Source organism: Dermochelys coriacea, chromosome 17 (genome assembly GCF_009764565.3).
Source record: "Dermochelys coriacea isolate rDerCor1 chromosome 17, rDerCor1.pri.v4, whole genome shotgun sequence".
In the NCBI taxonomy this organism is placed as follows: domain Eukaryota; kingdom Metazoa; phylum Chordata; order Testudines; family Dermochelyidae; genus Dermochelys; species Dermochelys coriacea.
In genome coordinates this window covers 16,741,974-16,759,299 of record NC_050084.1, presented here as the reverse complement: position 1 = coordinate 16,759,299, position 17,326 = coordinate 16,741,974, and the positions used below count along the sequence as shown (strand labels likewise).

The 17,326-nt window shown below is 42.6% G+C and overlaps 1 protein-coding gene across 1 annotated transcript; it reads right to left on the bottom strand.

The window, feature by feature from the left end:
• Positions 1-2,724: 2,724 nt before the first annotated feature.
• RFC2 (replication factor C subunit 2) lies at positions 2,725-15,427 on the bottom strand. The gene is made up of 11 exons (XM_038375951.2): positions 15,266-15,427; positions 12,418-12,487; positions 11,266-11,307; positions 10,734-10,840; positions 9,684-9,785; positions 8,898-8,998; positions 6,580-6,737; positions 6,153-6,218; positions 5,407-5,487; positions 4,004-4,117; positions 2,725-3,063 (listed from the first exon to the last, which is right to left on the bottom strand). The coding sequence occupies exons 1-11, from the start codon at positions 15,373-15,375 to the stop codon at positions 2,953-2,955; spliced, it is 1,062 nt and encodes a 353-aa protein (XP_038231879.1). The 5' UTR covers positions 15,376-15,427; the 3' UTR covers positions 2,725-2,952.
• Between the last annotated feature and the right edge of the window lie 1,899 nt (positions 15,428-17,326).

The window sequence follows — 17,326 nt, the reverse complement described above, 5'->3', positions numbered from 1 at the left end:
TTAATGTGTCAGTTTAAGATTCTGATGTAATACCTGGAGGGAGACGTTCAAATGCTTAAAGTTTAGCGACAATACAAGTTGCCTGGGGTACGATTTATCAAGTAACAGAACTCTGAATAAGTTCCAAGATTTCGACAGATGTTAGGCCAGAGCAATACAGGATTTATTGTACTCTGTGCTCAGCAGGGAGAGGTGAATAAACCAAGTAATATTTCCTGGAGCATTTATGGAAAATATTTGTTGTCCAAACAGGAGTTCAAAATGTATAAGATAAATAGGGTAGGAGAGTGATTAAAGGAGAAGATACAGATTTTATTCCCCAATCTGCCAGTGTGAAAATGCAGGCAAATCTCCAACTTCTGGTGGTCCTTTGTAAAGCGAGGTAAACCCTTTCTTAGTTTTGTGAAGCACTTTAAAATAAAAATGGCATCTTTCATCCAAGGGTCACAGTGTGCGGGAACATATCCAGTAAATTTTAAAATAAATTATATTGAAGTGATTGGAATTCTACAGTGTAGCTTTTAAAACACACCCACCCATTACTAACATTTCCTTTGTCACCTGTGTACACAAATAAAAGTATCTACAATGACAGATTGGTTGCCTTTTCAGAAATCTTTAATTTGTAGGCATACAGAGAATTCAGGGTATGTACAATGTTGGCTGCCAGTGAATGGGAGTAGCATCCAGCCTGTGTGTTCCAGCAACAACCCAGGGAGATTGGCAGTAGCGCAAAACTGAGTATATCTACGACCACACCTTCATTCAATCCTGGAGGGTTCTCCTGGAAGCTGCTGATGGTGGGAGGAGGAGAACAGGCAACAGCTGCTACAGAAGAAGGAGTCACCCTAGATTCTAGACGTCACCAAAAGCTGCTCTTCTCTTCTCTATGGGAAAAGGGAAAATGTACAGCTAGGAAATCCCAGTGAAAGATACAATGGGGGCAAAGACCAACCCTACAGGGCCTTGGCCACTGTGCCAGTGGAAGCCCTTGAACACCTGACTAGTCTGCAATCCTTCCCCTTGCTTCTGACTGGGCCTGTAGTAAATGCTATGAAAGTGAGGGTCATTAAGGGCAGAACAGGTTGTCTGGAATACATGGAAAAGGGGAAGTATTTGGGAAGTGGTTCAGTGCCATTCATATTTTGCTTGGCTGCCTACTCTATTCAGATTGGTAAACTCTTTGGGGCCAAGACTGTGTGTATAGAGCATGCAGCAGATTAGGGTCCCAACCTGGATTTTATAGTATTTAATAAATGCAGAGTTTATAATTGTACTAAGGAGTTGCTATATACATTGAGAATCAGAAGTGTCCGTGATTCTGTACGCAGTTTGATAAAGACTTTGTGAAATACTGTGTTAATTAAATAAAATACTTTGACTCTCTCTTACGTGCTTATAGTGCTGTCTTCATTTGCATTACCAATCAGGACCTAGACCAAGTGTACCTGTAGTTTGGATGGAAAGGCCTCATTCATAGCTTCCCTCTCCATTCCACAATCTAGAACTACCCTTTCAGAAGAGGAACTTGTCACATCATTCTGCCAAACTGCCTCAACTATTTCCACTTTTTTACATCTGAAAAAATTACAAATCTTTCCTAAACTGAAATCCCTACAGCCAATGACATTTGTGTATACAGTAATTTACTCAACTCTCATATCTCTTCAGTGAGCAGAGATGTACATAATGCAGCTGAATCAGGCAAGACATTTTCCCCACCTACAGAAGCATGACCGGGTAATTGCCAGCAGCATCAACAATTAATTTGTCTTCCTTCTGTGTATCCATAATTCCTGTAAATTATGAATTTGGGTCCATTTCCAGAAGCCTTCTCTTAGACTTTCTGGAGAAGTGGGTAAAATCTTCACTCCATATTTATATTCCCTTTGCATTTTATAGTTACTGCTTATGAGAGGAACAACTTTATTTGAACTACGAGGAGTCCGCCCAAATAAATGTGTTAGTCTTTAAGGTGCCACCAGACTCCTCATTTTTGTGGATACAGACTAAGACGGCTTCCCCTCTGATACTATATTTGACCTGCTTGCTCATTACTTCTGAATCTGAACATGGAAGGGGAGAATATATGCCTTAGCTTTTAGATGAATTAATCCTACAAGCAAAAGATCGGGCATTCTTCGTTTCTCATGATTGTTAAATTAATCCAGGCCAGCAAAAATTGATGCCTAAATCTAGAATGCACCAGCATCAATTTGAGATGGGCACACACTTCAATACTGACACAGTACTTCCATTTTTAAAGGTTCCAAAGGCAGTATCCAAGGGAAGGTGTCACTTCGACTACATCTGCGCTTTATTATACAACACATTTTGTTAGTTGTATTAAAGGTGCTACTGGATGGTTTTCCTGTTATTCACAGCACAGATATAGCTTAGATCCTGCTCAATACACCTCCACACGAACCTAGTGAAATCATCTGTGCGCAAGAGGGTAGGTCATTTTCCACAGCCCATTTCATTCTTGGCTTCACTGAGATCTCCAGTCACGATCAGTTGTTTGATGGATACACTGTCCACTAGAAATGAGATTGGCACCATTTCATTTCACAGGTCACTGAACAGCCATTGGCTGTTAACTTCTGGTCAGTACAGCAATGAACGATTTCAAAAGGCAGACCAGGACAAGGGGTTTTAATTCTATTGCTAATCATCTGTACTATCCAGTCCTACCCCACCACTTTTACACCACAGACACAACCGTTCTCAGTGGATTTTAAGTTTATTTGGCCTAAAAAAAAGTACAAAGTAATTTAAAAACAAATGCTGGCTTTCATTTTCAGGTTCAGCAAGAACAGAGAATAAGTTCACTGAATTCAGAATTTACTATATACACGAGGTTCTAGTATGCAGATAGCAGCTGGCCTTAAACACTGTAACCTCATACTTCCAGAATCAAGGCTGTAATTGCAGTCCAGTAAAATACTCCATTTAACTTTCTGCAGGAGCAGCCGTCTTCTGACAGAGCCTGGCAAGCAGTCCAGCCATCTGCAAGAGAGAATTCACCCCTTCTGCTATCTTCATGTGAGTATATCCAATTTCCTGGCAACACAAATATTAGGTGTCAAACCTCAGCTTTTTCTGTTGCTTTGTCTACATTTCTACAGCAAAGCGAGGCAGTTTTAGTGGAAGACTGACTTGTACTTTTTCCCCCAGCAGCAAGAGTAGTTTGCCTTGTCTACTTTGTCCTGTGATAGTACACATTGTACAGAGTCCCCAGACATTAACAAATTACATATACATCGTATGGAATAGAGCTTGCCCGTCCGCTCCAAAGATGCTGCCCTCAAGCTACCTGAGCTGAAGGAAAATTAAGTTGTCAACAAGCGTAGGGCTTATTTCTTCTTGAAGCCAGCCACACTAGGTTAATAGAACAACTTTCTGATAGATCAGGTCAAATGCTGCTCTTGGTGCAAGCATATCTCTCCCGTTTTCCTTCAAGGAAGCACTATGCCTGTATCTGAGGGCAGGATTTAACCCTAAGGGGTCTGATTCCAATACGCACAATGATTATCACGTGTCAAATTAGAACTCAATGCCATTTAACCTTTAGTAAGCTACTGAAATAACTCAGACTTGATGACCACCTGGCCGTGCTACAAAAGCCATTTGTTTGACAGAGTTTTAGGGGAAATAAGAACGTATGTTCCAGGGCCAAGGGCTGAAATGGTTATTTGAAGCTTTGATTTAGTGGCCAGCTGAGTTTGTTCATTATTTGAATAGGATTATATTATGACTAAGTCTAAGTAAATGATATGGCACCTTGAGCTTGCATGGGCGTTTATTATTAAAGTGTAAATAAACTCTCATCGTTCTTATGACAAGTTTATGGGAGGGGAAACGCAGTGAGAGGTTTAGATACCTTTTGTACTAAGAACTAGCAAATCTTGGAGAACAAACTGAGGCTGCCCCTTTAATAGGAATAATTTTTTTTTTTTTTTTTTTTTTTAAAGACGAATGTGATAATGAGGCTAGTACTAACCTTGATGAACTCCAATTTCAGATACTCCGGCATCTGGAAGGTTTTACACACTCTGAAGATATTGCCAACTATATCTTCTGGTGAGTACCCAAGCCGCCATAAGTGGGCAAGAATCTGTGCAGGAAAAAATAAATGTTAACTTTTTTTCCCCCAGGAAAATTAAGTTATGTGGATCAAGTTTGTACTCATTTTTGTATATGAATCATTTCCCACATGGTGAAACTGCATATAGTTCTTTAATGTTAAAGCAACAGGTTTAATCTCCATCCTGTGCTAGCAAGAAGTTTTGTGCTAAAGTAACACTCCATTCGTACTTGTTTTGGTCGTTACTTTTTTTCAACTTAGACATAATTACATCTGAGGCAAGCTGCAAATTTATGGAGCCAGGATCAATGGGTTCCAATTTATAAACTAATAAATTGATATTTTATTGCTTTATTTAGCATATTTTACCAGAACAACAAGAAGTTTCCTGTTTAGTGATCTGCGTGCAGACATTTGCTCCTGGTGCTGCTACTGCCCTAATATTTATATCCATTATTGTTACACAGTAGCTACATCTGCCACCATAAGATAAACAGTCTATATTAAAATCCCTCAAGTTCCCTGGTACCCTTCATGGTGCCATTAGAATAATCCAGGTTTGGGACTGAGCTGTTTCAGAGGCCAGCAGAGAACAGACATGTTATTTAGACCAAAACCTTTTTCCACCAGCCATATTACGAAGTAGTATTGGTGGGATTCTATAAGGAACACAAGTTTTCCTTTGCAAGTGAAACACCATGACTGTCTGACAACAGCAGAGAGGTATAAATTAAAAATGGCACCAAAGAGTTGGGACGTGGGGGAGAACCTCATGTGGATGCCAGAAGGGCCTGTTTAGAGTAAAACATCAGAACCTCATTCATCCTCTCCAGTAAATAATTCACATAATTATGAATGAGTTGCAAGTGAAGACTGAAAGCAAGGATAGTGCTTAAGATGTATTTTGTTTATCTTGGCAACAGAATTTTTCCATTTATCAAAATACACCAGTAACGGCTCTGTAGTTATGTTCTTTGAAAATACAGGTAGTGATACTAGATCTTATCTTGTCTTGCCTACTAAATTTTTGAGAAGTAGAGCTTTGTGTGTGTGAATTACAAAGTGTGTCACTTAATGTGGTGTCACTTGTATTCAGACATTTAGATCCAGTCAATCACAAAGATGCCTCAGTGTAGAAATATACATGCTATCGGGATTTCTACGTATTAAGATTCCTTACATGAAAAAGGTTTATATTCATGAATTTATCTGCATGTGTATAGTTTTACTTTGTTTTGGATGGAAAGTAAGGTAAACTAAAATCTTTTGAAAAGCAAGTATGCTGTTGAGAAAGTGTCTGAAAAGATGAAAATACATACCTTGTATGCTTCATCAATATTTGCATTCACACAGTGCTGTATCATTTCCTTCACTAGCAAAGGGTGTGGCTCATCACACACCTATACCAAAGAGAAATTAGAATTTTAGGAAACATCAATGCGCATATTCCCTCCTGCACCCAAATACCCTGAATAATTTTAATAGTCTTCTATATAGTTGATAGTTTAAATGCTATATCTGAGAGAGCCCTATAATACAGGCTATTCACCACACATTTTATTTTTAAGTGACTAACTTAGCTGGTAACGTAATTACTCACCCAACATTAAGTCAGACTTTATATCACTGAGTACAAAGCACCCAACATACTAGGCATTAACAGTTACTATCACTGAATTTCACAGCATTTCTATTAAGATTCTTTATTTGCTATACAGACAATGGGTCTCAGCTGTGTCAGTTTACATTCAGATGCATTCTTTCTCCAGCATTAAAGGGAAAACCTCTTACTTTGTGTCAATCTTTTCATAAGGGAAATGCATCTCTTATGTTTAATGTAACAATCTTGTTCAAGACATAATACTGCTTGGAAACTGACAAAGCAATGCCAAACTTTTACATGTCCTAACCAATGACTGATATAGTTGAGCTGACAGACTTCAAGTATTTTTAGTGTGGGAACGATGCCAGATACTGAAAACTAGGAAGAAAACATGTTTATTTATGTTCCCATTACAGTGCAAATACTGAGCAACCACATCTTGCTATAAGAATTTTTACTAACCTTAAACACATTCTCACTGTTAATAAAACCAAATCCAGAATAGGTGGACTGCAAGTTGTTTAATGCCTGTAAAGAGTAAAATTAACATTTCTATCACTATCTGAAAAGCTCTACCTCAGGCTCCCCTCCTCAGACTCAACCACAGACTTTTCCGGAACTGCTGCCATATCAAGCATTCCCACGAATTAATAGCACAAACTCTAAGAGCTGTGAAGATTTTACTTCCTTCAGCTATAGGTCAGCATTTCCATTGATGCAGGGTCTAGTGACTAGACATTTCAGAATTCAGCAAAACCATACAGTTTAGTTACTGGAATACTGCAGATCATGTCGTCTCCCCTTTACTTCCCACAACTTAAAGTCTGTAAGGCCACAACCTTTGTACTTCAGTAAGAAGGCCTTTCTTTTGCTGGGTTTGTTTTAATACCTGTCTCATATCTCCTTGTGCTGTGAAGATAATGGCTTCCAGTCCATCATCTGTGTATTGTACATTCTCTCTCTCAACAATCTTCATTAACCTTGCAAGGATCTGAGCATCTGTCAGCTTGGTGTAGCGCAGCACTGCACAGCGGGACTGGATTGGCTCTGGAGAGAGAGAGAGAGAGAGAGAGAGAGAGAGAGAGAGAGAGAGAGAGAGAGAGAGAGAGACATCTTGTTCTCTTCTTAAGTATCCACCCAAGATTACTTTTTTCAGCTTGGGAGAAGGAATCTGTGAAATTTCTGCATCACCCTTTAATCTGATTTCCTTTTATATGGAATAGTTTCACTGTCAAAGTTCACTCTGAGGGTATGTTTACAATGCACACTACTTATGGTGGTGTGTAGTGGACATATACTGCACACACAGTTGTTAACTTTCACATGGTAAATAAGCACCCCGACTTTCACAATAAGCTAAAAATTAAGCTAATCCCATTTCAAAACAAGGCCAAAACAAGCCAAGCCCTAAGAACCACAACACTCTATGTGACTAGGTCTCCCCGGCATGCAGTTTGAGACTGTGGTGGGCCCGCTGTGCACCCCTGACTCTCCTCCCCTTGTCCCTGCTTGCCCTCCCTTGCCAGGAACCCATCAAAAAAAAAAAGAAAAAAGCAACAAACTACAACCCAAAAACTAGCCAACAAACAATCCACAAGCCAATTAAGCCAAAAACAAGCCCAATTTCTGCATTTTTTCAAAGGTTTGGCATGTCTGACTGCACCCTCACCTGCCACAGGTATATTTAGCAGTATAGATGGTGTTTTTGGCCCCATAGCATGAGCCCAAGTCCGTTGAGCTTGATGCTGAGACTTGATGCTGCAGAATTTTAGTTTTTGTGCAGTGTAGACATACCCTTACATTCTGGCCATAGAGCTCTTCAACTGAGACCAAAGGCCAGGTCTTCGGCAAGCCAATATGAAGGCCAAATTTGGTTCTGAAATGTAACTATGATTGGGTATTCACCCCATACCAGCCTTGAAAGGGTTAATGAGGCAGAGAATGGGGCCAATTAACTGGCTAGGGTACACCTGAGGGGAATTAGGCTGGATAAGCATGCACCCCCACCACAGTTGGGAATAAAGCTCCGCTGAGAAGGAACAGGTGAGGCTATGAAAAAGGCAGGAAACTGGCAGCAGAGATGGGCTGCAGCATAGAGCAGTCACTCTCTAGCTGTTGAGAGGGAAAGGAGGAAACCAGGGGGAGAACAGAAGCCCTGAAGGAAGTGTGTACCCAGAGGAGAGTGGAAAAAGAGGCTGATAGAGGGAAAGCAGGCGCAGCCCAGCGAAACAGTAGCCAGGTTAGGGACTGTGCAGATGTTGGCTACTGGTTATAGGATCCCTGGGCTGGAACCTGGAGTAGTGGGCAGGCCTGAGTTTCCTACCAGCCACTGGGGAAGTGGCACAGAGCAGGCAGTGGAGCTGAAGACTGCCAAGGACAGTTGTCCAGTGAGACTTTGATACCCCAGAAAGGGAGGACTACACAACCTGGCTGAAGGGCCAAGTCACAGAAGAGAGGTGGTATGGTGTGTGAACAAGCAGCAGAAGGGGGCATCAGACTGGGAGGAGCTAACCTCCAGAGCAGTCAGGAGGAGGTGCCCTAACAGTGAGTGAACCCTGTGATAGTGTCCAAAATAAAAAACACCCTTATTTTATCAATCTAGACTTTTAACTGCTCCTATGAACAGAACAATTTGACAGCACCTTGTATGGTCCACCATGCAACAGTAGTTAACATAACCTTGCAACTTTAAGTATATTTAGAGGGAGCCAAACAATGGGATAAAACATTTTACTTAGATCATCTAACTTCTGATATAGTTTGTATGTGTCTGTGCTAAGTTTTCTCCTCAACTATGAGGATAGCTGGTCAGAGTGTTTACTACAGTGGAAGGTGCTTATTTTTGTGAACATGGGTGCTTGTAGGCAGCTAGATTTTTTCAAGGTGGGTGATGAGCACCTACACTTTGTGGTGTGCAGGCAGATGCTTACCCATCTATGAAAATCAGGCCACCTTTATTAAAACTTGAAAAGTTTGGCTTTACTGAACTTATCAAGATTTGCCTCAAACTCCAAAGTCCTCTACAAAGAAAGTACAAGCAAAGGCAGATGATTAAAGAAAGTTTACCCTACAGCTTTACCTAGGAGACTTTTGGAGCTCCAATCTTGGAGCCCTACCATCACATACTGTAACAGCAGCAGGAAGCTAACTGTAAACATGAAAGATGTGTAATAAAGGTGCATACAGAGACTAGCAGCTTTCTTTTACCTATGATTTTATCTGAGGCATTGCATGCAAGTGCAAAGCGAGTTGTTTTGGAATAAATTTCCATTGTTCTTCGCAATGCTTGCTGTGCTCCATCTGTCATGCTGGAGAAAAAAAAAAGAAAAGTTAGGTTGGCTTTTGCCCTTCACTATCTAACATCCAGCTGCAGTCTAATAAATGTTCATACCGCCTTCAGAGTTTCTATTTATATTAGCTATTGTCTGTGAATTATTTGATCTTCTGGCGAGGCAACGAGGAAGCTAAGTAGCTTTATCCAGAAACTTACAAGTCACCACACAATACATACCATCTCTGAATATTCTATACAAATTACCCAATTAAAACCAAACCATCCACATTTGATGGAATGATCTCTAGGTGTAGATGCACATGTAGCAATCTTCCCCTAACCCCTTTTCATCCAGTAAAGCTAAAATAGAAATATCTACTATAGGACGATGTATGCTATATCAGCCACCCCTTTTTCAAATAAGAGCTTAGAAATAGCCAGTAAATTGGATACTATTTTACATCCCATCAAATCCTAAAGTGCTTCTCTCGGATACTAAACATCTCTGAAATGCAGCAGCCTCTGTTGGAAGAGAGTCTGATAAGAGTGCTGTTAAATGGAGATCTATTCACAACTAAATTACTTCTGAGAGGCTAGCAAAATACCTTAAACTTGAAATTGGTTTGTAATAGAAGCTTTACATTTTATGCAAGTTATGCAGAACATGGAGGCAGAACACTTCTGAGGGGTTATTTGTGATCAAAAGAAACACAGTGTACCTGTCTGCTTCATCCAGGATGATTATCTTATGCCGACCTTTGGGAAGTGTGACCTTCTGCTGAGCAAACATTTTGATTTTGTTTCTCACAACATCGATGCCCCTGAAACAATAATCTTATTCATTCATTCAATGATCACTCAGACCAGTTTGTATTTCACATCAATTTAAAGAAAGAAGTGCAACAAATTACATTCCATTAACACAAAATGGACACTATTTACATTTGAGGGGAACTGTATCTAGTAAATAGTTTTGGGCAAAATAAGAGCAAACATTTTATTATCCTTCAATGTTCGGTTTAGAGTTATAAAATTTAGTGTTCTACAGTTACTCAGTAACCGAAGTTAACAATAAAGACAGAACAATACATGCACTCTTCCAGCATAGGTTCTCAAAGCACTTAGAGCCTGAAAGTAATCAGTGGTGCGGCAAGCCCTTATGCACAAAGCAAGCTTTAAAACACCCTTGTGAACCAGGGCAATGACATAGGGAGAAATTAAGTGACTTACTTAAGATCAAAAAGGAAGTCTCTAGCAAAATCAGAAATATCACCCAGTTCTCCTGCCCATAAGCTTTCAGCACAAAGCAATCTTTAGTATTTGAGTTTCCTACCACCTATATACCTAAACTCAAATAATGTTTCCTCTGTCAACTAACTAAATAAAATTATTTTCCTTTAAATGTTAATGGGAACTTTACGAACACAACAGAAGGAAAAGAGCTCTTTAGGATAAATTTGAGAAGTTATGGACAGAAATTACAGATTACATGGCATCTAATAATGTGCGTATGTTTTACAATTCCATTCCATTAATATTTATGAAGTTCCCAAAACAGGAAATGGATAATGTCTACAAGAGACCTTAAAACATCGAAGATCACCTAAGTCTTTTGTGGGGGGAGGTAGGGGGGAAGAGACTGAGAAGCAAATATTGGAAACCTTACTATCATTAATCTAACAATCATAGTAGATTTCAAGTAAAAACATTTGAAGTTTGTTGCATTTCTTCCTTAATTTGAAACTTAGTTACAGAGTTCTCATACACACCTGTCATTTGAAGCATTCAGCTCCAGAACAGCATCCTTTAATGCAGGACCAAGCAGTGCACGAGCCAAACATAAGATACTGGTTGTTTTACCAGTTCCTGGAGGACCCTATGAATTCAATAAGTTTTAAGTATGATACCATTAAAGTGAGTTATACTGTCTAGGTATTGTGTTCTGTTAGCAGTAACAGAAACATAGGAATTCCTATACAGACTCATATGAGGAGTCCATGCAATCTAATATCCTGCTTCAAACAGATGCTTCAGAGAAGAGTGCAAGAAACCCTGGAATTATGGAACAAAACCTAACCCCCCAACAGGTTTATTCCCTGAAGCATGAGGGGGTGTATCTGGGACAATTACAGATTACACAAAAATACTGATCTTTGGCTGTACAATTAAGGTCTCCCTTACCAACAGACTCATGGACCAATGCAAATCTAGAGAGAGCCTGTTTACCATCCTGAACTGACACCACCAATAGAGAACAACAATACAGCAAGAAGGAATATGGTGCAACACAAAAATACTTACAGCAATTATAATATTTGGTACATTTCCCTCCCTTGCAAAAACCTAGGAAAAGAATGAGTGATTACTTGGCCAGAAAAACTTGGAGAGTAATTCCTACATACTACTATTTTTCATAATTGGAATTAAAAACTCATTCACTTCCTCCCCTCTTACTTTAATTTTTACCCCACCTTATTTTCATATTTCTTACTTGAGAGAGACAGTAAGGCAATATCTTTCAATGGACCCCCTTCTGTTTGTGGAAGATACAAACTTTTGAGCTTCACAGAGCTCTTCTTCAGGTGCCTTACTTCAGGTTTCTTTACTCGATCATTTATATGAATCTTTTGTGTGCAGAGTCTTCTTGTACTTAAAACGGTTGATCTAACCTGAGGTTTTTAGTATCCTTGCATTTTCTTTCCATCCATTAAAAAAACCAACAACAACATTGTGATAAGTCACTAGCAAAACTGGGAATTGAACTCTGGAATACTGACTACCAGTCCCACATTCTAACCGTTAAACACTTCCTTGTAGAGTAACCCCAAGGAGGCTGTTAAAATGGTAATTCCAAATTGCAAGTACACACACATCATAAAATAGTGCAATTTAAATAAGTTGAATATATTTATATATACAAAACTGAATATAACTTTGTATGACCACAACATTAGTAAACATTTATGTTACAAACTAGTTTGCTAGGATGACTACAAAGAAAATATTTTTCACCTAACTTAAGACTCTAGAAAAACAATAAATATATCTGTAGGAAGATACAACATAAAATTAGTTGTAATGCAAACTATGTTTAGTGATGATTACAATTAACATGCTTAATTAACATGCTGGGCACTAATTTAATTTTCTGAACCACCCCAAAACTGGACAAATTGATAGTAAGTTTAAATGAATAAACTTAGACCCTGATTCAGGAAAGCATCCTTACTGAAGAGGACAACACTTGAGCACATGGTTTACTCTTAAGTACAGGTTTAAATCCCACTGAAGGCAAAAATATCTGTTTAGGTGCTTTCCTGAATAGAGGGATTTAAACTTGGCTTAAATGTTTTCCTGAATTGGGGCTCTAAGCAGAATTGTATGGTAAATCAATACATACAAAATAAATACAAGACAACAATTTGTTTTTGTTATAACAAGCCAAGTACACACCTCCAGTCTGCTCACAGTGTCTTCATTCCCAACTATTTCAGATAGCTTCATAGGTCTGTATTTTTCAACCCTATTTAAAAATAAATCCCAAAACATTAGACATATCTAATTTAGCTCATGTTTTACACTAATCAAAACAGATTCAATTAGTATAAAATAATTGGAAATGTTTGAAGTCAGTCTAAATTTTTTAAGGATTTCTGACATTTTCAAAGGAAAATTACATGCCAATTGCTCACGTGGTTAAGAGCAAACATTCAATAAATATTTTTATATGTCAATATATTAGAACACAGCCATTTGATAAGCTTTTGATGCAGCTAAATGAAAAGGGAGGAGATGCTTATCCTTTGACTGTATTCCTTCACAGTATGTTATCTTACCAAATAACTGTTTTTCATCATTATAATCTGATTGATTTTTTGTAAAGGACAAAGGATGATGAGAAATTTATTTAACTGCTGTACGCTGATTTGCATACATGACACTTAGGCCTCCCCAACTCTGCAACTGATAGCATAAGGCTGAACTGCTGCACTGAACACTATCAATTGCAGGATTAGGGTTTACACCCTTCAGATAATTAAAAAATGCTAGATTCTAAATAAACATTATATACCAGTGCAATGTGACCTGTAATCCTATGCCGAGTAACAATCTCATTGCTGTTTCCCCACACCCATTTTCATACTTCCTTGGGCCCTGATCCCACAAATGATTGCATTTGGGCAGACTGCTGCACCCGTAAAGAGCCCCGCTGAAGTCAATGGGACTCTGCACAAGCCCTGCAAAGCCGTTTGTAGGATCAGGGCCATATGAGCATGTCCTCATTTTGTCTAGTTTATATCACAGCAAGACACCACACTGTGCAAACAGAACGCAGGATAAATATCTGGGAAATCATTTTGGTTCTACAGTCATGCAGAATGACAGCACAGTTTAATGGCCTACACTTACATGGCACTCCTCCTCCCAAGGATTCCTGCATACTTAGAAAAGCACCATCATCTTAGAACAAACAAATCCCAATGCCCTCACACCAAGTATTTAAAAAAATCATTACTGCCACAAGTATAGCACCTACGATTGTAGGAAAACATTAGAGATTCTTATTTTTCAGTTTGTTTACTTTGTGCATGACAGCATGCTGTCTGTTTCAGTTTACCCTCTTTATTGTCATGATCTGTATTACAATAGTACCTAGAGGCCTCACTGAGTTCAGGGTCCCATTGTGTTAGGCTCTGTACTAACACACAGTAAGAGACAGTGCCTGCCCCAGAGAGTTTAAAATGTAAATAGGCAAGGCAGGAGGGGAACACAGGCAGCGAGATTAAGTGACTTGTTCAGGTCACCCAATTCAGTGACCTATCCACTAGACCACACTGCTGTCTGTTGTGCTATTTGGATGTTTGTTTGTTTTTTCACAAAACAGAACCATTTAAAAACTGCAAAGGGACACATGGGCAGGTGTAGTACCTGAAACTTTTAATACTTTATCAAACTGACTAGATTTTGAGTTGATGATGTCCTTTTAAACGATATGCAAAGGATAAACAGATTCCTTTGTCCACTTTCTAGGATGGAATGTAACAACTGTTTGCTATACAACATTTTAGGTATAAGAAAAAAACGTAATTATGCAAGTTGGAATTTGACCAGGAATAATATCCAAGGAGTAATACGCTTGTTTCACTGCAACAGTTTATGGCCATGTATGTAAACCCTTGTAGTTATGCGACTGCTTTAGAGATACCACGTGCATCAGCAAATCACATGTGACAACAAAACTGTACTCTCAAACGGTAGCGCCAGACACAGACTTCTACATGGTAAGCTGCAGAATAGCTTGGGCCTTGATCATTTTATGACCTTAATAACTTGTGCAGCTATGCAAATTACAAGAATAATCAATGACCATATCTGAAGAGTACTTGTGAGGGCGAAAAGGAATCATCCACCCTATCCATGCTGTTGCACATCTGGCTATGGGCCTTTTATAACTGTGCCTAGCATCCTTTTCTCAGAGGCATCAGTTACGGCTGATATTGGGCTACACAAACCAGAGATAAGAGAGCAAAATGTATGTTCCCATGGAAGCCACAGGCACAGAGCCATTACTCACGAAAGCTTACGCTCTAATAAATGTGTTAGTCTCTAAGGTGCCACAAGTCCTCCTTTTCTCTTTGCGGATACAGACCAACCCGGCTGCTGCTCTGAAACCTGTCATCTGCTAGCGAAGTGGACCAACAGCCGCTAACAATTTTGGCTAGCGCTCTCTAATAGCAGGCAGTGGTGTTTGCATAGCGGCCAGTTCATTACACCAAGGATGCCGCGCTTCCCGGCTTCCGCGCCAGGCGCTGTGGGGCTTGCGGTCCAGACTCTAGGAACCAAGCCCCCGTTTACTCTGCACGAACATTAACAAGCCCACGATCCCGTCCTTAAAGTGCATGGATGTCCTGCCAACGCGGCACCCGCCCGCTGTGCGGCAATGCTGGGCTTCACCGCCTCTCCCCACCCCAGAGCCAGCTGCATGGCAGGGAGGTTGTGCAGGCGGCGGGGCGCCCCCAGAGCGCAGGAGGGTGATGGGCCCTCAGGAAGCGTTACAGGATATTGGGCGCGGTGGGGCTGCACCCCCAGCTAAGGGCATCCCCTGGCGAACCCCCCCATCAATAGCTGGCATCTCCCTCAATCTTACTGCAGCTGGGGAGGGGGGCAGGGGATCCCCCAGTTCCCTCAAGGGGCCCCCCCCAGCGCCAGGCCAAGGCCGCCCCTGGGCTCGCCCCGTCGCCTTCCCTCCCCCCCCGGCCCCGGCCCCGGCCCTGGCCCTGGCCCTGGCCCTGGCCCTCACCAGGGCAGCTCATAGTGGGCGCTGCAGGAGGCGGCAGGGGCCTCGGCCGCTCCCCGCGGCTGCCCGTCTCGCGGCCCAGGCCGCTCAGCTTCCGCCATCTCCGCTTCCATGGCGGCCTCCCGCGCCCGCCCGCTGGGCCGTAGCGCCGCCCCCTCGCCCTGTCCCCGCCCGCCCGCCGGGCCGTAGCGCCGCCCCCTCGCCCTGTCCCCGCCCGCCCGGCCGTAGCGCCGCCCCCTCGCCCTGTCCCCGCCCGCCCGCCCGTAGCGCCGCCCCCTCGCCCTGTCCCCGCCCGCCCGCCCGGCCGTAGCGCCGCCCCCTCGCCCTGTCCCCGCCCGCCCGTAGCGCCGCCCCCTCGCCCTGTCCCCGCCCGCCCGCCCGGCCGTAGCGCCGCCCCCTCGCCCTGTCCCCGCCCGCCCGCCCGGCCGTAGCACCGCCCCCTCGCCCTGTCCCCGCCCGCCCGCCCGGCCGTAGCGCCGCCCCCTCGCCCTGTCCCCGCCCGCCCGCCCGGCCGTAGCGCCGCCCCCTCGCCCTGTCCCCGCCCGCCCGCCGGGCCGTAGCGCCGCCCCCTCGCCCTGTCCCCGCCCGCCCGCCCGGCCGTAGCGCCGCCCCCTCGCCCTGTCCCCGCCCGGGGCCGCCGGAAAAGAGGCGGCGCCCGGCGGGGGCTGCGTGGCCTCCTGGCAGTCTAAAGGCGGCTCCGCGTTCAACCCCCCGCCCCCCCGCATGGGGATTGCTGGATACCTCCGTGGGGGGACCTGAGGGACTCCTGGGTCCTGTTTCCACCCCCGGGGGGACTGGGAGCCGGGACTCCTGGGTCCTGTTTCCCACCCCTTAGGTGGGAGCATGCGCTAGAGGGTCGAGCTGGTGTTCGAGCCGTTGGGAGTCCCGGGTTCAGCCCTGCTCTCTGTAGACAAATCGGACCAGTAGCATTTTGTATGGGTGTAAGGGGCGAGCCATGGCAGAGTCAGCCGCGTTTTCATTTTAAAAAAGTTGGAAATAGAAGGCTTGATTCTGATTTTTACTTTGTGTAATGACTCATCCACTCCCAGTCTCTATTCAAGCCTAAGTTAATTGTATCCAGTGTGCAAATTAATTCCAATTCAGCAGTCTCTCCTTGGAGTCTGTTCTTGAAGCTTTTTTGTTGAAGGATAGCCACCCTCAGGTCTGTAATCGAGTGACCAGAGAGATTGAAGTGTTCTCCAACTGGTTTTTGAATGTTATAATTCTTGACGTCTGATTTGTGTCCATTCATTCTTTTACGTAGAGACTGTCCAGTTTGGCCAATGTACATGGCAGAGGGCCATTGCTGGCACATGATGGCATATATCACATTGGTAGATGCGCAGGTGAACGAGCCTCTGATAGTGTGGCTGATGTGATTAGGCCCTATGATGGTGTCCCCTGAATAGATATGTGGACAGAGTTGGCAACGGGCTTTGTTTGAAGGATAGGTTCCTGGGTTAGTGGTTCTGTTGTGTGGTGTGTGGTTGCTGGTGAGTATTTGCTTCAGGTTAGGGGACTGTCTGTAAGCAAGGATTGGCCATGATACAATTAACTTAGGCTTGAATAGAGACTGGGAGTGGATGAGTCATTATACAAAGTAAAACTATTTTCCTCATGTTATTTTTCCCCCCCCCCACTGTTCCTCAGATATTCTTGTTAACTGCTAGAAATGGCGCACCTTGCTTGTCACCATGAAAGGTTTTCCTCCCTCCTCCCCCCCGCTGCTGGTGATGGCTCATCTTAAGTGATCACTCTCCTTACAGTGTGTATGATAAAACCCATTGTTTCATGTTCTCTGTGTGTGAATATAAATCTCCCCACTGTATTTTCCACCAAATGCATCTGATGAAGTGAGCTGTAGTTCACGAAAGCCTATGCTCAAATAAATTTGTTAGTCTCTAAGGTGCCACAAGGGTTGCTTGTAACTGTGGTGATTGGGGCAGGTTTAAAAATGGATTTTTGCTAGGTTCCCTAGGATATCAGAACCCCTTGAACTGGACCTTTTAAAACCATAATATGTCTGCCACAATTTCAACCGTTGCTAAGCTGGCTTCTTTATTA

Bases quoted from the DNA above. Each gene is read 5' to 3' on its own strand.
- RFC2 (XM_038375951.2), bottom strand. From the start codon at position 15,375: ATGGAAGCGGAGATGGCGGAAGCTGAGCGGCCTGGGCCGCGAGACGGG. The intron at 12,488-15,265 runs GTGAGGGCCAGG...ATTTTTAAATAG, and splicing joins GCCCACTATGAGCTGCCCTG to GGTTGAAAAATACAGACCTA. The intron at 4,118-5,406 runs GTATGTATTTTC...TTTCCTGCACAG, and splicing joins ATATTGATGAAGCATACAAG to ATTCTTGCCCACTTATGGCG.